This window comes from Nipponia nippon, unplaced genomic scaffold (assembly GCF_047370975.1).
Source record: "Nipponia nippon isolate SJK-2023a ecotype South Korea unplaced genomic scaffold, ASM4737097v1 scaffold_5, whole genome shotgun sequence".
Taxonomy (NCBI): Eukaryota; Metazoa; Chordata; class Aves; order Pelecaniformes; family Threskiornithidae; genus Nipponia; species Nipponia nippon.
This window is the reverse complement of record NW_028262369.1, coordinates 48,439,511-48,462,356: the sequence shown is the minus strand read 5'-3', so window position 1 is coordinate 48,462,356 and position 22,846 is coordinate 48,439,511. Positions and strand designations below refer to the sequence as shown.

At 47.9% G+C, this 22,846-nt stretch overlaps 1 protein-coding gene across 10 annotated transcripts in view; it reads left to right on the top strand.

Moving 5' to 3' along the window:
* The window catches only part of PACS2 (phosphofurin acidic cluster sorting protein 2), an 82,981-nt gene that overhangs the window by 16,289 nt on the left and 43,846 nt on the right, over positions 1 to 22,846 (top strand). For all 10 annotated transcript variants that reach the window (XM_087731718.1, XM_087731713.1, XM_087731712.1 and 7 more), the window contains exons 2-4: positions 12,562 to 12,649; positions 15,955 to 16,044; positions 20,672 to 20,797. In XM_087731718.1, coding sequence (XP_087587844.1) covers positions 12,562 to 12,649; positions 15,955 to 16,044; positions 20,672 to 20,797 — 304 coding nt within the window. The remainder of the gene's footprint in view (positions 1 to 12,561; positions 12,650 to 15,954; positions 16,045 to 20,671; positions 20,798 to 22,846) is intronic.

Below are 22,846 nucleotides of genomic sequence, written 5' to 3'. Positions count from 1 at the left end.
CCAACAGAGAATTTCTTGCATCATCCTTTTTAAGTCTCAGCTCAATCTCCCAGCTGTGGAACATTTAACAGCTTTAGAAAATGTGGTGTTTAGTAGATCATTTGCCTGTTAGTGTGTTTGAGGCTATTGGTGAAAAATCTCAGCAGTCAGAAACATACAATGTACATCAATACATTTCATGGATGACTAGCCATAGGCCCCGATGCAAAGTTTGATGTGCTTGGTATTAGCTGTAGTCATGTGGTGAAAATTGGAGGTTGAGTGTGGTCCTCTGAGTGAGGAGGGCGTAAAATTAAGGATACATCCCATCCTGATGGCTGAAAAAATGTGGTACTTGTCCCTATCTCATCCCCACTGGTGATCCTCAGCTTTTTCTGTGACAGAAATGCTCTTTGACAGTCTGAGTATGTGCACCTGCTTTCAGGATGCTCCTTGCCTCATCCATAAACAGAAGCACTGACCACAAAATAATGCTGATACCTATTCCTTGCTCTTAGCATCACTGTCATGTTAATGTTAGCTGATTTGCATCAGGCAAGTGTATTAGAAGATAACATTTTCAGGGAGCTGAGACTGGTCTGGCTGTAGAGTTTGGTCTCCGTGAGTGATCTCACGGCATGGTCCTGTTCACAAATGGAGTAACTCTATCTTAATGCTGGGTAGGCTCCTCGGTAATCCCTCCCAGCAGTGAGCCGTAGTATCCTGCTGAGGAAGAGCTGCCTCACATCCAGCCTCTGCTTGTTCATGCCTCATTTACCTCCGTCTGCTTATTCTGTAGAGCGTCTACAGTTTATCTTGATAAATCTGGGTTTGATGGGAACTTGTAGGCCTGATGACAGGTTGTGGGGACTGAATGGGTTATGATTGTTATAAATCACTTGCTGTTTTATTGCTTATATTCAGCATTAAAAATCTTATGGGGGTCTGGAACAAGTTCTGAGCAGTGAAAACCAGCATCTCAGAGCACCTTGTGTCTATCACAGCTTACTGTTTTGCTTGTTTACACAGGTTGCTCTTATATTTTAATAAATATTCTTGACAAATTGAACTAACAAGTTCAGGCATTTGGTTTGCTTTGCTGCTCCCTTTTTGCTTTCAGGGATGAAATGTCACCAGCAATGATGCAAGAAATGTAATATCTAAATAATATTGAATTTCCGCTTGCCAGCTCAACTTCCGAGAGCTGCTGAAGAGGTTTAGAATATTAAGCAAATGCAAATGTTTCTCTGGAGCAAATCCCTGCGTTCTGCCCACCACTGCAAGCGTTTGGCACTAGTGGTTCTTCTGAACTCCGTTAGTAAAAATTGTGGTTCCTTTTTTCCCTGATAAACTTAAAGGTGATGTAAGCTTTCAGAAAAGAGGGTAAGCAAAGCCTGAGTTGCCAGGTTTTCTCCCTTTTCCATGAGAAATGCAGTGAAATCTGTCATGAGGGGTTTTTACAGAAGAGAAAACAAATAGAAAACCTTGTGCTGAGTTATTTCCAAACAAGCGCTTTCTTTTTCAGTAGTGGCTCTTTAAAGTAGAGCATACAGAGTATATTTAGATGTGAAGAGAAAGATGGGGGGGGGGGGGAACATTTTTAAAGTGTTGTTGAGAGACATTTTGAGATCATCTGGAGGCTGGGAGTTTCCCTGAAGGAAGCCGCTCTCATTGAGAGGGGATCAGAAGTGCGCTGAAAACCTGAGCTGTTTGCAACCCCGCTGCAAGGCCTGGAGAAAAACTAGTTTCTGTTCATTAGTGCACTTTTGGTGGGTTCTGTAGTTTTCGAGGCGTTTGGTGGAGAGCTTGTGTTGTGCTTGACAGCAGGCTAGGCACTGCACTCTCTCTAAGCTGCTTCAGTCCAGTTTGGCTGGTTTTGGAAGTTCAAATACCACTGCTGGTTACTGCTGAAGTTCCTTCCCTGGCAGTGCTGGTGGTAGTTTCACTTCAGCCGTCTCGTTCTTCCATCAGCCTAGGTAATGTGGCTAACTATTTGCCTTTTAAAATCTCACCAGATCCCTTATTCCTGTTCTTTGGTGATTTCCTTCCCAGCTTATCTGTGTTCTTCTGAGCGCTCCAGCAGGCAGTGTGCAAATGAGCAGGCGCTGCCCAGAATATTTGATGGCAGAAAAGCAAGGGATAGGTGCCGGAGCGCAATGCAGCTTCAACCAAAGGCATTAAGAGGCATTTCTTTCCTTGCAAGGAGTGCTGAATGCTTTTGCATTTTCAGACCTTTTTTTGACCACTGTTAGTATTGCAAAGCTCCCCTCAGTTTGCCCCTTCCTTTCTGGGGAGACAAATCTGCAAGGGATAGTACATTTCAGCTGCCTTACCCTCGATGTTTTGTTCCAATTTGGGGGATGTTAACCAGTGTTTCCAATGTGTTTAGTGCTGAATAGAGTTCCCTAGCTTTAGTGGCAGGATCCAGAGTTCTTTGTGAATTATATTTAGTGCTTATGGAGGCTGCTTTGTCAGCTGTGTGTTGTTGCCTTCTAAAAACTGGCACCATTCAAATCTAAATAAATGCTTCTGGGAAAGAAGAACCTTCCTTTTATAACTATTTTAATGTGTTTTATTTGGAAACATCCTTTGAGCTGTGGCCAGAGAGCAGCGTTGGAAGCACCTGTGCACAGAGGAGCCAGTGCTGTGGGGCTCAGAGGGGCTCGGCGCTCGTGTGCCACGGTGCTGTCAGACAGCAAACAGCTCAGGTGCTGCGAGCGTTACACAGGGTGTTTGGTATGGCTGCAGAAATTGCTCTTCGTGGAGCTGGTGGTTCCTTCTGACCTATTGTTGAATACACTGGGGTTTGGAGTTGCAACTTTCCCTTTGCCGCTCCTTCCCTGTAGTTCAGGTTGCAAGTGCTGTATTTTGGAACCTCTGCATGCTGGAAGGAGATCATACTTTGGGGTGCTATATAGTCCTCCTGTGCTTGAGGCATGATGAGAATTGCGCAAAAAATTATGTTTCTAACTTAGGTAACAATTTCTGATATCTCTTTGACCGTCGTCACATTCATCTCTGGAGTCAGGGGAGGAAGGAGCCGGCGTTAAACATCGGGCAAGTAAAGGAATGGTGTAGACCATTGGCTCTGTGAGGTATTGGGGTGGCTGGCTGTACGTGCTGATCTGGAAGAAGGCCAGAATGGCAGGCTTTGACAACCTTGCTGCAGTGAGAACAGCATTGGGATCTGTGAAGTGTTCTTCTAGTCTGAAAGCAAGCCTGCCAGCGGGATGCTTTGCATATTTGATTGCTGTGCTGGCTGATACCAGACGTACCATCAAAGTTCACAAATGTTTTTCACTGCTGCAGTCTGCTCTGCCTTTACCCTTACAGGACATTTTGAGTTCTCAGTAAAAAAAGCAAACAGCCATTTGGGCTCTAAATTACACCTGTGTGGTTCTCCCATCTTGTTTATTTCAGGCCATATCGCAAACTTCACAAACAAAACCCTGTTCATCTGGCACTCGGTGCAACTGGTTTAAATCAAGGGTACAGAACGATGGTCTGTTTGGACTGGGCCACCCGCCTGGCTTTGCTGCCTTGGGTCCAGATGGGTCAGCAAGGGAAAAGCAAGCTTAAAAAACAAACAGAAAACCCCATCACCCAAACCAAAACTCCTTTAAAAAAACTCCTACAACAGTTTTCAGGAAGTCTGTTTCTTCAGAGTGGTGTAAGGTGGTTGGCTTTCAGAGAAGCGCTGAGTCTTAAGAATTGCATGCCATCAGGATCTTGGCTTTGACTGGGATAGCCACGTGTTTGACTGCGGCTCGTGAACGGGGCAGCATGCGGGGATGGCTGAGTGAGAAGTAATTTGATGTGACCCATGGTGTGAGCCTGTCTGGTCTCTGGAGTGACAGGCTGTTCAGCTCACCTCTACATCAGAAGGTGTTGTGGAAGCTATTTGAAGGGGAGAGAAATAAGGCAGAGAGATGGCAAATTGTTCATGCCCTGAGAGCAAGCTCTCATTTGGGGACACTGAGAAGCCATCTGTTTTTCCTTGCCTGCTTTCTTAGCTGAGGCTTCCTAGTCCTGATTTCTCCTGATGAAGAGATCACAGTGACGGGTAACCCAAGCAGAACTGAGCTCTTCGTTACAAGCTCTTCTGACATGGGCCTGAAGTCAAGGCTCCTGTTGGCATAGTTTTCCCCTCTTGATGGGGGCCTTTGATGGCTGATTTACAAAGCGGAAGATCAGGATATTTCAGGCTGAGTCCTGGTCTCTGATGATTTGCAGGCCTTAGGGACAGTACGTGTGGGAGCTGGGACTGCGGTGTCTCCCCAGGGTACCAAGTAGCTAACAGGAGCGCGCAGCGCACAGCACCAGGTGGCACGGCAGCAAGCTCTCGCTCTGGGCCATTCAGCAGTAGGAACGAAAAGCAGAATAGCACCTAGCATTTTGAAAGTAGTTGAGTGCAGGAGTGCTTGGAGGCCTGTGCTTCCTATTGCTTCCTACCCGTGCTTCCTTCTGAGGACGTGGTTTAGTGGTGGACTTGGCAGTGGTAGGTTAACGGTTGGACTCGATGATCTTAAGGGTCTTTTCCAACCTTAACGATTTTATGATTCTATGCTGTCAAAAAGAAAACACTAAATACTGCAACAGCCTGGCTGGTGCAGGACCTCCCTCTGAATCTGCCTGCGCTCAGATGCACACCACCTTCTTGCTGCTACGTGCATACAGGCTTGAGACGGGGCAGGGGAGCTGCAGGGGAAATGGCTGTTTGGAGAACAGGGCTCTTGACACAGCAGTGAAGGAGGATTTGCCATCAGACTGCTCCAGAGGGGAGTGGGGAGGAACAAGCAGGCTGTTGGAGGAGCTGGTGTCGTTTGTTGCGTGGTTGCGGGGAGCTGGTCACATGCGGCTGTGCCATCCCTAGTTGCTGTGGAGACTCTACAGTTCCCAACCTGATACCGCTGCTGCTGCGTTTGGGGATGCTGCGCTCAGGGTTGAGGCATGGATGTGGTGGGGGAGAGGGTGAGGGTTATCATCCAGGCAAGGCACATGCTGGAGAAGACATGTGCCTTGAGGCATTTTCTTTAACCCTTTCATCTCACTGACTGGCGCCTGTAACAGAGCTAGCTACCACTGCAAGGATTTCCTCTGCTGTGTGCTGGAAGGCTGGGTGCTGTCTTTGTTCTTGCAGCTGGCTGCAGCAGTGTCAGCTTGGGAGGAGGAGGCTGGTACAAGTGAAGGCAGAGGTGTGCTGCTCCGTGCTTTGTGGCAAGCTGTGGACAGATCAGGAAGCCTTTAGCTCTGATGGTCCTTCTCATCTGCTGGCTACTTTGTGCAGCTCCCGCTAGTCCCAGAGGGTTCAGAGGCAGATGGGAACCGCTCCTGGCAGGCAGGGAGAGCATTCCCATAGCGTGCCTGGAATAGTCGTTCCCGGCGATCAGCCTGCTGTGTGACGAGCATTGCTGCCTGGGGCAGGGGGCCAGTGAGGAGAAAGCAGGTTGCGTAAGGAAGGCATGCAAGGGAGGGGAGAGCTGCTGGATTCGTTCCAGCTGTGAAAGTCTCTCCTCTTCATTCCCTACCCCCTGATTTGTTTTTGCATTCCTCCTCCCAGAGTCTCCTTTTGGTTTGGGGTGTGATTCGTTTGCTCATTTATGTATACACTTTTGCGCCAATCTGTCAGGCATGTGGTGGGAGCTGCCCTCCACCCTGGCGGGCTCACATAAGCTTAGTGGGTTGTGCCTTTGTTTTGTCGCTGGCTAGCTGAGAAATGAAGCCCTAGCTACAGAAATGGCTTGACCAGCTCACGTCTTAAAGGCTCCCCCTCCCTAACATGTGCTACTTTGACTGCTCTCATTAGGTGCTCAAATGGGAGACTGACATTTCAGTGCTGTGAGGCTTTCTGGGCGAGAGGCTGTACTGTGGTGCACGGGTATCTCGTGCAAGCTTGCTAGACCCACAGCTACCCCTGGCCTTTGGTCAGATGGATGTGGCTGTGCCTAGTCTGTCTCCGTCTCACTGCTCATTCCTTGGTGGTGGTGCCTCTGGTTACTCCGGCTACTACTAAATTAATACAACAAATATCAGATGTGTTTGTGTCATCTGTAAAATAGAAAATGTAATCCTGGTCATCTGTCAAAGGAGCATTAACCATGATCAGCATTTCATTATTTGCTGACTTTAGTCTTTAAACCTAATCAAACACCTTCCTATTGCTTCAAAACTTTAAAACATTGATCAAACCTAATCCACCTGTACCATAGGCTCTTTCATTGATGCTCACTTTGGTGTCAGGATGCTGTGCAGTCCTGGTGTTCTGGATGCTGGGTTTGAAAGAGGCAAGCCAGGAGAGGTGTATTTAATTAGTCTTGTGCCTGTGCTTGGCTTTGCAGGCAGCATGGTGTGAAAACATAGGTGAGTTTGTCTAACTCCTTTGCACGCCATTGCCTGGCCGAGAAACAGACCTAATCCCTGCTTTGTGTATTGTGGGTTGGGTTTTTTTTGGCTCTAAGTCACCCTGTAAAGGGATTTGAAACCATCAAAATGAAGAGTGAGAAGCCATGTGTATAGTAGTGTGTGCAAGAACTGAGATCCCGACTGAGGTCAACACACGTGTGAAGAGAGCTGAAGAGAGAAGCGCTCTCTGTAACAACTTCTTAAAGGGAGAGAAAGCTGCCGTTTCTCGGTAGCACAGTTCAGAGCACGTACCTGGAGGCGAGCGGTTGGTGTCAGCCAGGCTGGTTTCCTGCCCGTGGGACTTGGAATACATCAGGTCTCAGCCAGGGAGTCAGAACAAGGCGTGACACAGCTGCCAGCTTGCCCAAGAAGTTTTGCTTGGCTACCTGAAGAGTATGTGGAGCTGTGGAGATTTAGCTTTAACCCCTGTGGGTTTCGCCAGCATCGCTGCACCTCGGTAGCGCACTTTCCTTCCCACACTACTGAAGCGCTAAGAAATGAGAAGTACCAATGGGTTATGTACACTCTCTGTTTTGTGAGCCAGAGTTATTTGGCTTGTAGGGATCCTGATTCCTTTCTGCCTTGGGTGAATCCCCTAGAGCCAGCCAGCAATGTCTTCTCCCACTGAAGGGAGACATCTCTCAGCATTTTCCAACTGGTATGTCGGATTGGAGTATCTAAGCTCGGATGCGCTTTAATCCTTGGTCTTATTAACTGCATGCTGCTCCTCAAATAACAAGTGTGCCCATGCAGAATTCTAGGATCTTTTAAAAATTATGCAGGTCTGCAAAATTTTGATGCACCCACCCCTTTTGCATGCTCAGTTTGGAGCAGATATATTTGCAATATATTTGAAGTGAGCAGGACAGTATTTCAGCTGTAAAAGGACAATGTCTGGCTGCGTGTGTGTGTCCTTGTGAGGTCCTGGGTAGAACCTGTTGCGTAAAATAAGCTGCCATCCTCTTACCTGTCTAAACAAGACCTGCTTGCTACAGCACTTCTGTGGATCTTAGTTTCTAGAATCTTAAGAACTTAATTCTCTGTATTAATGCTGGGAAGAGGATTTCAAGATCCTTGAGAACAAGAAGAATGGAAATACTTGCTCTGCAGTTGTTTCCTGGCTTCTTAAAGCTTGCTTGAGTGGATCTATAGCCAGAACAGCTGGCTGAAGGTTGCCGTTTAGCTTGGTGGTAGGTGTGAATGAAGGAGAAGTAAGCAGAGACTAATACAGGACTATTATGTTTCTTTGCAGGTTACCCAGGTTATGTTTCTGGCATGACAGAAATTGGGGCACTTGACTTCCGTCTCCTCATTTAATTTGGTCCTGCTTTGGAGCTCACCTGAGAATGGGACCGAGATTAGACCATTTTAAGAGAATTAGCTCATAAGCTCTGGAAAGTGAAGAAGCATTCTTCCTGCAGCTTCTACCATTGATACCCTTGCCCGGAGGCCCCACTCTGATCCTTCAGTGACATTAGAGGACAGCTCTTCTTCCCTGCTTTCTCCCTGAGCTAACTCTCCTAGGCCAGTACAGAGCTCTGCCTTTAGCGTGTAAATGCAGCAACAAGTACATCCGTGTGTTGTTCTTTTCTTCCTGGGCACGGGTGAAGCAGACATAAGAAATTGCTTGTGCAGTTGGTTGGTTGTGCACTGCAAGCGTTCATACCTTGCTTAAGCAGCTGTCTCGGAAAAATGCTGCGCGGGGCTTCTCACTCTGGCCTCTCCTACACAAATGCCCCTGGAGCTATGTGCAGAATGACTCTGTTTGGGCAAGCATGTGTGTAGGCGGGTGTCTCCCTCCACTTCTCCTTCAAGTGGCTCACAATTTATTTTGGGACTGACTTGGGTGTAAGGTGTCAGCTCAGAGCAAAACACTCAAAAGTTGAGGTTGAAAGCATCGGGGTAGGAGACTGCTTGCTGTCCTGAAATGCTGAAATAACTTGGGTGAGCCGAAACTGTCCAGTGACCAAACGGAGACCAATTCCTTCCTTAGAGCCATTGGCTGATTGAGGTTTGCAGACCTCGGAGAAGAGCGCTCCTGGCATGAAATGTTTTTCTCTAGGAACAATGTCTTCACAGCTTTTAACTTGGACAAAGGGTATCTGTGTAGTGAGCTAGAGTCTTCCTGCCCCAGCTCCCGTCTTGCACTTGGAGTCCCCTATAGCTGTGGATGCATCTGTTGTTATTCTTGACTTCTATGGGGCTTAATTAAAATGCAGGTCTTTAATTTTTAATTTTTCCTTCCTGTTGATTCGACTGTCTCTGCGTGAGCGAGGTCTCGGTGCAATTACTGTGCTCCCTGTGGAGACACAGACATTTAATTCAGTGAGGCAGACTCTTTCTCGGAGGGGGTTTATTTTCCTGATCTTTCTACTTGGAGGGATGCAAAAGCAAAACATCCAGTGAGTAAAGAATGTGACACTTTATTTGGTTGTTCTGGGTATTTTTGCTGGATCTCAGTTACCGAAATGTTATGTTCTTTGCAGGTAACTGCCTCCCTGAGCAAAGAGCTCGTGATGAAGCTATTCAGCACAACTTGCATTAGCAGGGCAAGTCAAAACCATTGGGTCAGGTCCAGGTTTCCTCTTTAAAACTGCATTCGAGCAGCAATGATGTAAAAAGATGAAGAGTTTTATTCTTGTGGAACGCATTAAGCTGGCTCATGATTTGTTAACCTGAGAACAGGGTCAGGCGAGTACCTCGTGCCTCCTTGCTGGGGGGGGGACGTGTGTGACCGGAGGAAACGCAAGCTCCTCGGCAGGACCCAGTTGTGCTCCTAGCAGGAAGATCTACTATGAACCTTCAAAAAAGGGTGGAAACCTTGGCTCTCAGATTTCCGTTGCCCTTATTTAACACTGCTTCAGCTAACTTAGTGCTTTTGCTAGCTTAACTCCCCACATGCAACCATAGGTCAATGCTGAAACAAACATGCAAAGAAAGCGTTTGCCTGCACCTCCTGTATTGCAGTCCCGGGCTTTTTATAGACCACTCAAAATACTTCAGGCTCTTTCAGCTCCAGACTTGAGGCTTCCTCAGTTCCCCTCGTGTGTCTGTGCTCGAGGTTATTTTCCCTGTGTTGCTGGACATCAAATATGTATGTCTGTGAAACTTCCAAATTAACAGGCTCATTGATAGAAATGTTTTGTGAGACTGGTCCCCTTCCTGATCCTTGAGATTTAACATAAGTACAGCAAAATCTAGGCAAAAGATAAGTGTATGGAAGGAGGTGCCGCTGTTATCAGAGGCAGTTATGGCAGACAAATTCTTGCCTTACCTGTGGCCGTAGCGGGTCAGGATCCCTGTGCTGGCAGTGGGTGCACTGTGCTGGCTCTGGATGCAGTGACATTCCGGAATATGCCTTTTCATGATTATTTGAGTAAGGTACGGCCCCTTTCTGCCATGTATTCTGAAGGTTCCTTTGATTTGTAAGCTGCAAAGTTAGACAGTACAGTAAATGTGTTGAGGGGAAGAGTGATTTGGTGGGATTTAAACTCTGGTTTTACACCCCCTGCCCCCCCCCCCCCCCCCCCGATGGAGAGTATAAACATTTCATTGTTGTTTGTGTGAAGCGCCTTTTAGTACCAGCAGCCCAGCAATGGGGGATAAAGAAAGCAGATGCGTCCCATGTCTTTTTTTAATTGCTTTTGTTTTTCTGATGGCTGTAAAGGAGGCTTTTAATTTTTTTTTAAATTTTTTTCCAAGCAGCAAGTGCTCCACAGGGCTTGATCAAAGCTCATAAATGATGAATTGAAGGAATGCCCAGCGGAGAACAGAACGCCCTCCTTGTGCTCTGCTGTGTGTGCTGAGAACACCATTGTTTCTCCCCGTACCTTTTTCATCCTCGAGCTCGGGGCCGGGGAGAAAAGGCCTTTGTTCCTTGCCTGTCAGCCGAGACAATGCCAGTGTGTTGTCCTACCTCTGCTCTCAGCACCTGACCGGCCCGAGCTCTGTGGGTTTTGGCAAGCTGAGTGCGATTGTCCTCCAGCTACAGCGTTACAAAGAAAACAAATGGCATCACAGCCTCCTTTCTCCAGATACTGGGCCGGCCGCTTCACGGCAGCGGCTGCGTGCGCCTGTGCTTGCCGTTTTGTTCGGGGTGTGGAGGGAAAGACGGCGGCCTCTCCTACACTCCGGGTTGAGGGGTGCAGCTTCGCCTGACTTCCAGTGCACAGGGACGCTTCTGGTTGCGGTTGAATGCGCTGGCCTGCACCCTCCTGCTTGCGCAGGTGCCTGCTTTGCTCAGGGGGAGGCTCTGCCGGTGGGTGAACGCGTGCTTGGTTTCCCCTCCGCCAGCCCAGCAGCAGCTGCAGCTGTCCTGCCCACCGCTGCCGACCCTCCTCCGGCACCCAGCGCCTGCAGGCTCGCGATCTCTCGCACGTCTGTCTCGACGACGCTGTGCGCAGCTGCTGGTGGTGTGGCAGAGGGGAACAGAGGCCCAGACAAACCCAGTTTTTCCACCGTCCTTGTAATTCCTACAGCGTCTCTGGTGGTGCTGTCTGCTGGTGCAAAGCTCTGGAAAGGAGAGAGCTTGTAGTTCTCTTTACCTTGTTTTTGGTGGGCTGATGGAAAAGAACCTTGCAAATGAGCAGAGAGAGCAGATAGCATGGGCTGGGGTGGAGAAGAGGCTGACAAGGGCCTCTTCTTGGAGAGGTGCTTGAGTGAAGACCGCGAGAGCTATGACCATCTCTTCCCTGTTCCTAGCCCCATGTGAGAGGGCAGAGTTCAGGCAGAGCCGCAGGCGGTTCTGGATGAGGCAGCCAGCAGCTGCTTCAGCGTCCACCACTGCTCGTGCTCGGAAGAGCCCTTAGTTGCGTCTCTCCCGCAGTTTTGCACCGAGGCTGATCGTGTCTACCGTCGGGCATTACAGCAAAACGATGTTTCCGCTTCCCACCATTATGAAGAAGGTGGTGGAGGTGCAGGTCACCCCTGCAGTGGTGACTTGTCGGCTTCCTGGCACCGGTGTCCTCTAGTTCAGGTGCAGGCTTCAGTCAGCGGCACTTGTGCTACTGCTGCCTGGGCATGCACCAAAACCCAGCGTCAACCCCTCTTCCCTTCCCATCTACTGCTGGGCTTGGCCCCTTTGTGAACAGCCCTGATGTTACACTTTAGCTGGGAGAAAGAGCTCTGAGCAGGTTTCGGAGGAGCCATACTGATGCTTGCTGACATCCCGTGGCAGAGGCCAAAGATGCCCATGCCGTGGGGTGGGGACCGGACACAAGGGCAGTGCCGGCTCCTGGCCAGCGTGACATATGATGTCTAGTCACTAGAGCCCACCCAGCAGCTTTCTCTGGCTTCTGCTTTCCTCAAGCGGAGCTGTCTTTGCTTCAGGTTCATACCTCCCTGCAGTTTGTTTTCTAGAAATGCCCTCTTAATTACACCAGCTGGTGGTAACTCCTGTGAAATTGGCGAGTGCCAATATCATGGTCCCATTACCTCAGAGCCTTAACTCAGCTGCACCTAGTCCAAACTTTATCCCCTCCCAAGCTCCCTGTGCTGGAAAGCAAAGTGCAAACAGCTTTAACCAGAACAATGTAGCATTGCCTGGGTAAAGAATGTGATTTACTTGCATATGTGTGGCATGTGAGCGACAGGGCCAGAGGGCACCGCTTGAGTCCTCTCCTTCTTTCTCTTTTTCCCCCCCCCCCACCCCTTTCCAGTTAGAGATGCCTGAGCCACTTGCTAGCACTGTTGTTTGGGGGTGAGGAGGAGAATGCGTGGGTTGACAGGAGGAGGTGGGAGTGAGACCTTTGGGAGCCAGCAGTTTGAAACTGAAAAAGCCAACAGTTCAGGAAAGCTTTGTAGATGAGTTTAAAATTAGCCTGACCCAGTGCTTTTATATTGCTGGAATTTAATTCCTCTGACCCTAAAGCTTTCGGTCTGACTCAGAGTAAGAGTTCCCAGGCTGTGGTCAGTGGAAGTCCATGCTGTGAGGCGCTCTCATGTAGCCATGGGTCTGTATCAAACAGACAGACAGACCTCCTGTCCACCTCCTTGTATTTTTGGTCTGAAAAACGAGGACGCCTCACAGATTTCTGCTGTCTTTATGTCTGTATCGGTGTGTGGATTGTGTCTGGAGCCTGTTCTCCCTCCAACTGGGATACTGCTGTGTGTAAAAGCTGTTCAGAGCTTTTCCTTTTTCAGGCATGATTATAACTGTTTCTCTTCTGTTCCTGTTTGCAGGTTGTGCAGCTTGACATTAAAGAAACTGGTAGTCTTAAAGGAATTGGACAAGGAGCTTATTTCTGGGGTCATTGCTGTCAAAATGCAGGTAATTGCTGCTCAGTTCTAAAAATTAAATGTGTTGCTGTGGTAAAAATACTGGCAGATGCCAAAACTGAGCTTCAGCTCCATGTGAGGAGGGTCCACTGTAGCCATGGCCTTCTTCCCAGGGCATTCTGGAAGCGTGGAGAGTCTCTTGTGATCCTTCCCCCATGTTCCTGCTGCATTTTACTGTTGTAAGCAAACCATATTGTTCACTGAGGGCTCAGCATGAGCTTATCTGTATGTAAAAATGCTCTTTACAGATCATATGCTGTCACCTCTTCTTCCTGAGCTGTCGCTAAACCCAAGCCTGGTTCTCTATTTAACATGCTTCAGCTCACTTTAGGGCTGAACGTCTTGGTAATTTGGTCCTGGTTTGGGGGGGTCTGGAGTCTGGGCCTTCCTCTGCTGATGGACAGCTCTGCTATCAGGAGTCCAAGTCATTTTGTAGCCAGGTGCTTGTCAGTGGATTGGTAGGGTGCCTGTACATTTTAATTTGTTTCCATAAAATACGAATGACATCCTAGGTAAATAACCCACTTTACAGTATACGTTTGTGCCATTTAATTAGGTGCCTACATGTAGGTCACACTGCCTGGAGGCAGGCTAGGAAGGAAGGGGACTCAGTTCCACGGTGCGTCACAGCATCGGTTCGGCTCACGTGCTCCCACCACTGCAAATGCTGAAGTACTTAATGAGTAAAAGCCTAGCAGACCTATAAGTAGAAAAATACCATTAACCATGCTGAAAAGCATCTGCTTTTCCAAATAAAGAACTAGGCAAACCCCTGCAGAGAGCTGGTTTTGTCAAAGCACACAAAATCTAGCATGGAAGGTGAACTCATGAAGGCTCTAAGGTGCAAGAACATGCAGCTGAGGATTTAACAGGCATTTCTCATCTCCATGAGCAGTCCAGCTGGGGTAAAAATGTGTCCCTCTATGCTGGAGGGGGTACACGCACCCACAGCAGGGAGCAGAAAGGCAGGGAATCGTTTCACATACCTGGATTTGTGGGAACCTCAGCAGAAGCACAGCTGTGGGCTCCCAGGCTGTCAGATATTGCTTATCAGGGCTGACAGCTTTCCATATGTTTGTACTCCTAGATGGTGAATGCATCACTGTAAGGGCCTGAGGCTTGTCAGTGAATGATCTACGCCCAGAGCATGTCAGACTTGGGGTGGTGAATTCAGTAGCTTTTACTAAAGCAGAACCTTCTTTTCCTGTCCAGGTTACTGCTGACTGCTTACACTTTTTGTGGGTGAAAGACCTGCAAGTCCAAAGGGAGTTTTAACTTGTGGGACTTTCATGTCTATTTTGGGTACATGTTGTGATCTGCCTTGGTACAGTAATTCAGATGCTGGAACCTGAGCAGTTCTTCTGCAGTCCTCTCTACATCAGGAGAGATCCCTGAAGAACTGGAAGGCAGAAGGACTTGCCCTGTTTGGGGTGCTCGTCTGCCAAGTCCCAGGCGGCAGCTCGCATCCCCAGGCCATCCTTATTTTGCCCTTGATATGTCTGTCCGTTTGACCTAGAGGGAACAGTGGCTGGAATGACCGCTGTCCCAGAGAGTGCCTCACCTTGGGTGTCCCTTGTGCTGGATCAGCACCCATATTTCTTTGTGATGTGCTATTTAATGGTGGGTCAGTAGCACTGCAACTGTCTCAGACAGGCAGATTTGAAACCCAGTTATTAAAAGTCCCTTTATAGCTTGCCAGGTTATGATGATGATGCTAACAAGCTTTTTCAGGGACACTTAATTTGCCAGCACTCAGGTTTCTGACATGGCTATTGTTTGAGGCTGGTGATACTGGATCATCAAATATATGATCTCTGTCAAATGACTCACTGCCTTTGTATGGGAAATTGCGAGAGAGAGGTGTCAGGCACTGGAGTCCTTCCAGAGGGGATGACTGACTTCAGACCGAATGAGAGCATCTTACCTGCGTTTCACGTGTCATCTTGCAGCCTCCTGAACAGTCATGTTCAAAGAGTTGTCAACTGTATTTCCCGAGCTATTGCTCTATTTATCTGCTGCGGTCTTTTAAAAGCAGCTATATTTGGTCTTTCGTTAGATTTTAAGTTGCATAACAAGTAAAGCAAGGTTACTGTTATTAGGAGCTTTGCACCAACAGAACAGATGCCGCTGTTGCCAGCGGCGAGGCTAGCTGTGCTTTACTTGTGTGTGTGCTGCTTTTCTTAAGGGGGAGCCCTTTGGTTCCTCACCCTGCTCTGCTGCCTGTCTTCTGATCCGCTGGAGCTTAGGTACCTCGGCCTCTCCACAGAGGAGCCTGCGCTGCGTTGTGCGGGAGCTGAGGCGCTACTACAAATCACAGCATTCACTCTGGCTGCGTGAGCGACACATTTGGGGAGGAAGGGATGTAAACGAGCCTCTGCTTCTCTCTCATCTCAGAATGCTATTTGGGGCTGATATGGGCAGACCAGATTTTCCTTTGGGTGTAGCTGAGAGGTGTTTACTCCCCCAGTCTGTCTCTGGTTTCCCAGATGCTGCTTTTTTCAGAGCTACAGTTCTGTGCTTCTGGGAGATCAGCCTGTCTGGACAAAGCCAGATCTGCAGCCTCAGCAGAACATTGAGCCAGGGACCTCTGAAACTTGCCACTGTGTTTGAACAGTGCAGAAGGATTTGCTAGGCAGCAGTCTGTCATGCTTTTCTGCTAGTTTTCCCTGAAACATTCCCTGCAATGAAATGCTCACACAGTCAATAGCCCCGTAACTTGGTTAGCATACAGCAGACCAAACACAGTGCTGATTTGAAGTTGCCCTGTAATACTATCAGGTCTCCAGACTCCGCTGCGATGCTTAGTGGATTTTTGCTTTTATAACCCCAAGTACTCGCAGTTGTTTAAACAGGTTAAAATCTCCACTTTCCCTAGGGAGGAGTGTGTGCACAAAAAGAAAAGACAAGTCCATCATGGCTAACGCCAGAGATGTAAGCGTGACGCTGCAGCCTCTGAACCCAGGAGATGATGAGCCTTGTACCTATTGGCTGAAGTAAAAATACGAGGCTTGAACTTGAGGGGTGGGGGTTGACTCATAGCTTTTGAATGCTGGGGTTTGGCAGAACAAAAGCTGCTTTGTTGCAGTTAGGGACAGTAAATATGCCCAAATCTTTATTAGTCAAATATCTCCCTTTCATCTCATTAATCTTTCACAGAAATGCAAGGTCAGACACATCCGTTCACTTTCTCTCTGGTAGCCCCTGACAATGTTTTCTGGTTTTCAGTAAATAGGACTGGGGTGGGATGTAAGGGCTGGCTTCTGGGGAATTCACCCGAGGGACTTTGTTTCTGTACAGGGCTCCAAGCGCATCCTGCGGTCTCACGAGATTGTATTGCCCCCGAGTGGACATGTGGAGACGGAGCTTGCACTGACCTTCTCGCTGCAGGTAAGGTGGGATGTGGCCTTGGGGCATGTGTGCTTGCTGGACTTGCTGCTTTGCAGTGAGCAGAGGTGCGTTGTGGGTCTGAGGTGAAGATCCTTCTAGTGCTGCCGTGTTCTTAAGGCAGTCCCAACCATTTCTGAAGAGCTATCTGAGCTCTTCTGGCTTGTCTCTGGGCAGTCAGCTGTGGGGAATTTGAGCAAAAATGGCCCAGATGCTTCCAGGATCTGGGGAGGGGGAAGCCCACTAGGAAAGCTGCTATATAAACCCTTAGAATTGTTCTTGGAGCCAACCCTGCATCACGGAAGGCATATTTCTAATCGTGACTTGTCTGGGGGGAACAAGCAAGTTAGACAATACCTGCAATTTGCACGTCCTCCGTGCAACAACACAAATTTGTCTGAATTGCCTCTCGGCATTGAGGGCCTGGAGCAGGGTGCTGGTTCGCAGTGTTAGGAGACCTTCATTATTGTGCATCCTGTGTTCGGAGCCCAGGAACATGAGGACTTCGCTGCAGTCTGTCCTCTTCATGTTATGGCTCTGGCAGGAACTAGAGCAGAGCAGGATGGCTTTTTGCCTTTTCTTGCCTTCCTTATGAGTGGTCACTGGAGGGTGGCAGCCATGGCGGGTGGCATGGAGTATCAGGCTGACAGAAGGCAGTAGTAGGAATGGGACAAGTGAATCTCTGATTTGGAGTTTCCAAGGGAGGCACCATTTGGGGAAGCAGGAGCAGTATGCAGACAGTTACTCCTGGCTCTAGAGTCATAGGAATAGCTGGGAATTGAAGCAACTGTATTTTATCGGTTCCTCTCTTTCTCAAAGCGTGCTGCCCTGGTGCTACCTCCTGAGCAGGAAAATACAGGCTGGCTTGCTGTAAGCAAGAGGGAGGATCCTGCACGTGTAGAGTAGAGCCAGACAGACACTCAGAAATGTTCATATCTGGATTATCTGTGTTTTGGGACTGTTGGTTGGATCTTGAAATCAAGAGTTTGATCTGGTAAGGAGAAAGGCTCAAGTGATGATGTGAGACAGGCTGGTTGTTACTCAGACCTGTGCAGACTCCAAGCAGACAAGGTTTCATTGCAGACGGATGATAACCCTGCGGCTGCCCAGGCAGATACACAGATGGCTGATGCTTCTGGTTCAGTCCTGATGCAGCCCACAGACTGGGTTAACTGCAGCATTGCATCCCCTCCTTTGTGAACAGGAATAACAAAGCCACGTGCCAGGAATACATATTCATGAGTCCTGGGGCTGCAGCTTTCCATGGTTGGGAGCAGAGCTGTAGGATGAGCCAAGTCTCCCTCTGCCAGTCCTGTGTCAGCAAGGAGCAAGTATTTCTGCAGATCTTTTTGGAATTAACTGGGGATATGGGGTTTTTTTCTGGGACTCAGAGCAATGCTGCAGCAGGACACAGAGCATTGCCTTTAACTCGATTTCCCCTGAAGGGGCTGGGAATTGAGCCAGGACAAGGGAGAGCGATGTCCGTGACACTGAGCCTTCAGAAGAGGTGAGCAAGCTTAATGCAGAGATGTGCTGCTGGTCTCTGACTGCAGGAAGGATTGGTGGTCTTGGATGCAGTAAGGCCTGGGAAGCCTCCCTGAAATGGCACAGCACGATTTTTATGACAGCTTTTATTGTTTCTTAATTGGACAATGGCTGGAAGCTACTCCCAGCGAACAACTGCAGCTTAAACCAGATACAGTCTGAATTTAGTGCCTGGGATATATTCGAGAGTGGTGATGCACCACAAAGTAAAAGCATGTGGATGTCACAGCACAAGAAGGTCTCGGTGTCTTGCAGCAGCCAGTATCTCCGTACTGCACTGTCAGCTCTTCAAACTGTATGCTTTGCTTTGTGCTAGCTGTCTGGATTTGCAGCACCTCGTACGTTCACAGTCACCACCTCAGCTGCTTCTCCTGGGTGAAATTCTTGTCCTTTTTGCGCGGAGTGTTTCCTTGTCAGAGCTAAGCTAGAAAGGTGACGGTGCAGGCTGGCTTAACAGCGAGCAGCCCATTGTGTCTGGCAGGCCTCCGCTCAAACAGAAGGGAGGAGTTTCCTGTTGCTCTATTACATAGCTGGGGTAAGACTGGAGTTACTGGTGTGTCCGATCCTGTTTCGCCTTGCTAGCCTAGGGCTAGACCAGCAGTAACCTTTCTGGCAGGTGAGCTACCATCACCCTTGCTGCCGGACCACTGCTTCTCCTGACCCTCTGTGGGTTTCTCAGGATCAAGTGAAATTCCGCAGATATTCCAAGCACAACATCGCAGCTCTCTGGAGCACTTAATTCTGTGTTTAATCTAATAAACTTTTCCAGATGGAAGGAATTGCATCACTGGGGCTTCAGAAAGAATGTCTTGCCCTGACTCTTGCCGTTCTGGCGTGTGTGATGGCCTCCTCACCCCTCTGAGGTGCCTTAAAGTGCTTAATGCTTCCTCTAAAAGTCTTGTTTTCAAATGTTTTGAGCCAAACTGTTTTCCTCTCCAATTTCTGTCATGGACTGACAATTACTGAAAAGTTTTGGTCAAAACCATTCTGTAGAGTTGATAAGCCATGGCTGGTGTTAAAAATAGCTTGTCTGTGCTATGAAAATGGCTCGGCTTTTCTTCTAGAGGCCCTTGCTTTTAACTGAGGAGCTGAGTGGCCTGAGTCTCTCTGTACCTTTCTTTTATCATCTCTGTGAACGCTCATCAGAAGTGGACAGGCAGCACACCTTTGAAAAACAGAAACTTGCACGTGTATGGACTTGAGCCGTCCAGTTTAATCCCTGAAAACTTGTACACGTTGAAATCAAGCTGGCCTGGGACCAAGCGTGACTTTGGACTTTAGTTGCAGGCTTGTACTTAAGCAGCCTTGGTGTGGCCCAAGTGCCTTGAGCCGAGAGCAAGGAGTCCCTCTCCCCTGCTGCCCCTCCAACACATGGAAGGGCCCCAGAGACAGGGCGATGGTAGATTTGAATGCAAAAGGTGCCTCAGGCTTTTTAAGCCCCTCTTGCCCCTTCCCCCATAACTTTCTTCTGTCCTTGTTTAGGGACGTTGCACATCTGTAAAGTCACAGGCTCCGTTTGTGTCTGGATGCAGGTGTGTTTTGAGGTTGTCTTTCAATTACGTGGGCTACTGTTCATCTCTTCTGCAGGGCTGCTTCCTTGTGCAATGCACCGTAGATCTCACCCTTGCAGAGCAATCGGTTAATGAGTATTCTGCTTGTTTGTGTGGCCGCTGCTCCCAGCTCTCTGCGTAGCAGTCAGGCTTGTTCTGGACTGCAAATTAATATCTCGGGGTTTCTGGTGGCACTCAGCATTTGTATTTATCGAATGTTTTGATAGGCAGGAAGTTATTTTCACAATGTCCCAAGGAAAAAGAAAAAAAAAAAACAGATGGAGGTTGTGCCTGCGAGAGAAGCATCCTTCACTTGAGAATGTCCTGTTTGAGATCCCTGCAATTAGGTTTTTCTGTCTGCAGGTTACGTAGTGCGATGTATTTTGTATATGTGGAGCATGTGTCCCATTCACCTCTCTTCTCAAGATGAGGCCTGGCTACCTGGCCAGGTGGCTGCTGTTATCTTTTCTTGAAGATTGCTCTTCTGTTGCACGGCTTCTTCCTCCCACAGCCGGTGAGCTGGGCTCTGGGGACTGTCAGCGCTCTGGTGGGCATCCTGGCAGAAAGCAGGGCCTGACTGCACTAATACTGTGTGCAGGTGAGCAGGTCAAGCTGAGGCAGCGTGATTAACTCCACTCTTTCCCTGCTTGACTTTACAGCCCCTCTGTTCTTGGGGAGTTTTTTGGGTGATATATAAACAAATGTATTTTCTTGTATGGAACATGTCTTGAAAGGATTTGTGTCTTTGCAACATAGCCTGGCAGTAGGACAGGATTCTTATTGACTTAACTACATAAAATACAACCACTTGGAGCAATAGAAGTTTGAGTATATTCATGCTGGAAAACATTGACAGTTGCAAGAGCCATGTGCCTGAAGGAGACAGCGTCATCCTGGAGAGACTCATTGTGTGGCCGTGTAGGTCTCTGTGCTTTAACAAATTAGGCATCAGCAAATCCTTGGCCTCTTCATAGCTGTGCCTCTCTTCACTTGCCATTCAGAGCACCATAGGTTCTTAAACATGTGCAGCAGAGGGTCAAACACTGAGAAGCATCTGTGTGTCAGAGGGAAGGCAGTGTCCTGCCGAGAGTGCAGGGGTCCGCGACTGTCCCTGCCACTGCATGCTGCCTGCTGTTGGCACACGGGCAGCCCGCGCCCCGGGCAGCACCTCTGGGGCTCCAGTTCTGGACAGCCTCCACTTAGCTGTTGGGGGAAGTGTCTCCTGGAGGCTGCTCATCTCTCTGGAACCGGGCTTGGGCTCAGCCCTTCCCAAACTGAACAGCCCCTCTCTGCCCCTGGATCGTGTGTGCAGTGTGCTTGGCTGGGGAAACGAAAGCCCAGACCTGAGCCGTTTGGGCAGAGATGAAGGCTGCCTTGGGAGAATGAAGGATTGTCCACTGGGTGCGAGTTAGCTGTAGGCACTTCTAAAAGCCCTGGGGTTAATCCCTAGGAACAGAGTTTACTTATGAAGCAGGCAGCTTGGGAGATAATGTCAATAGATGTAATAAGCTTTTCAATTGTGTTTCCAACCACAGTACCCTCACTTCTTGAAGAGAGAAGGCAACAAGCTTCAGATCATGCTGCAGAGGCGGAAGCGATACAAGAACCGTACCATTTTAGGCTATAAGACTCTGGCTGTGGGCTCTATCAACATGGCTGAGGTGAGCAGCAGTTTACAAAGGTGGACATTTTCCCTTCTCATTAAACCCAGTGCTGTCACTTTCCTCATTGAGAAGTACCTGGCGGGATTTCATATAGCTGTCTTAACTATAATCAGTATTCACAGGGCAATGTTTTAAACAGATTTTACTACTGAGTAATAATACTGGGCATTTTCTGGATAGTATCTTGAGAGCTAAAGCTTTCGTGAGGCTAGCTTATTACCTTGCGAGGGTTTTGTTGTTGCTGTGTGGTTTTTTTTAGAGTTGGGGGGTCCGGATTGTAAGTGCAGAACAAGACAAGATAGATAGGGTCACCCGGGCCAGCCTTCCAGCCATAAGAAATGTTAAAGCAAGGTTTGCTGTGTTTCTCTGTGCCACTGTATGAGAGTTCAGGATCAAGTAGTTTCTCTCATTTTGCTTGAAACACCCTTTGCAATTCTTACTTCATGTCTGTTGGTAATTTAGGTGGAGTTCTATCCATGAGAGGTAAATGATAAAATTTTCAGATTTACATCTCAAAACTAATGCTGGAATCAAGTATGGATAAATTATTCACTAAGGCTTTCTGAATGGCTTAGCTCTGTGCTTCATTACTTCATGCCCTGTTTAATCTCTGCTGTTTCTGTTTCTGAGTATTTAGAGATGGGCTTAGCAGTAGCAAGTTCAGCTTAACACCAATATTTTTCATCAGACTGCATTCTGTCAACAAATCATTTCCATCCAAAATAAGCTAGTGTTACGCTATGGTGAGTTATTACTATATTAAATAATTTATTATAAAGACCACTCCTTGCGTGTGAGTTCAACTTCCCTTAGACTTGCAGTAAATGGTGAACTCCCCATTTGAACTGGCCAAATTCTGATTTGTGGTGTGGTAGCTAACATTTCTCCTGTACCGTGTTTGATTTGTTTAAGAGCTAGAAATTAAATACTGCTGTAAGGCAGAAAACATGTGGGCCCATTAATTAGACCCATCGGTGAACTTCTAAGTGTTGGATATTTGCTGCTGCTGCGTGTGGTTTTTCTTATGTCTTTTTGTAATGTCAGCTGACTGAAGTTAGAAGGTAAAAAATTTTCAATGGTTCACTGTGTTAGGGAATATTTGCTCTCCAGCTCGTCTGGAATATTTCTGGAATTGAAGACTTCAGGAAAACAAATTTTACAAGCCCCCCTCCTCCCCTTTGCAGTTTATAGTATAATGACCCCTAAACAGCACTGACACATTTCTTTTTTAAAAAAAAAGTTCTCTTAGCTGTTGAAACAAAGCAATGAATTAGAGTTGTGAGTCTGAGCAGAGTTTAAGAGCAGGGGGGGCATATGTTCCTCATCAGCTCAGGTCTTTTTAAAGCCACGTGAGGAGCTGACAAAGCAGCCTGGTGTGTGTTAGAAAGCTGAGGTGCAGGCATGGGGAAGCGCTTTCTGACTCTAGTGGGGCAAGAGAAGAATGTAAGTCTTAGGTTCTGGGGAAAGCCCCGTGAGCTGCGAGTGGCAAAGGAAGGAGAAACCCCCACGGAGATGTCCCTCTGCCTCCACCATTGTCTTGTTTTTCCTGACCCACTGCTTCATTATCCCGGGGTGGCCAGCTCCTCTGAGGTTCAGGTGCCAGCTCTCTGGAGCAGGGATTTTTGCTTTAGGAAGCACTTTGCCTCTGTATTTCACCAAGAATTTTTGCCTTTACTGATTCTTCTGTTGGACTTTAACACGAAATTAAGTTCCTTAATTAGGTGTTCAGAAGGTTGGTAACTTGATAATTCAAATCAGTACTGTGCTGTGGAAGTAAATACGTAGTAATGAGGTAGTCAAGTACTGTGCTTCAAGGATGAGCTAATCAGCTGTCAAGCTCAGAATGCCTTTTCTTTCCTTCCATCACTTCCATTAGTAGTCAAATAAAATCTCAACTAGCATTGTGTATTGCCTGCAAGTGGCTCCTGCAGTTGCAGGGTGTTGGCTTGCTTCTGTGCTTGGAAATGTGGAATAACTCTATTAACATAAGTAACTCTTGTAGTATGCAAATGATGCAAGTTTAAATACATTTGAATGCAGATTTGT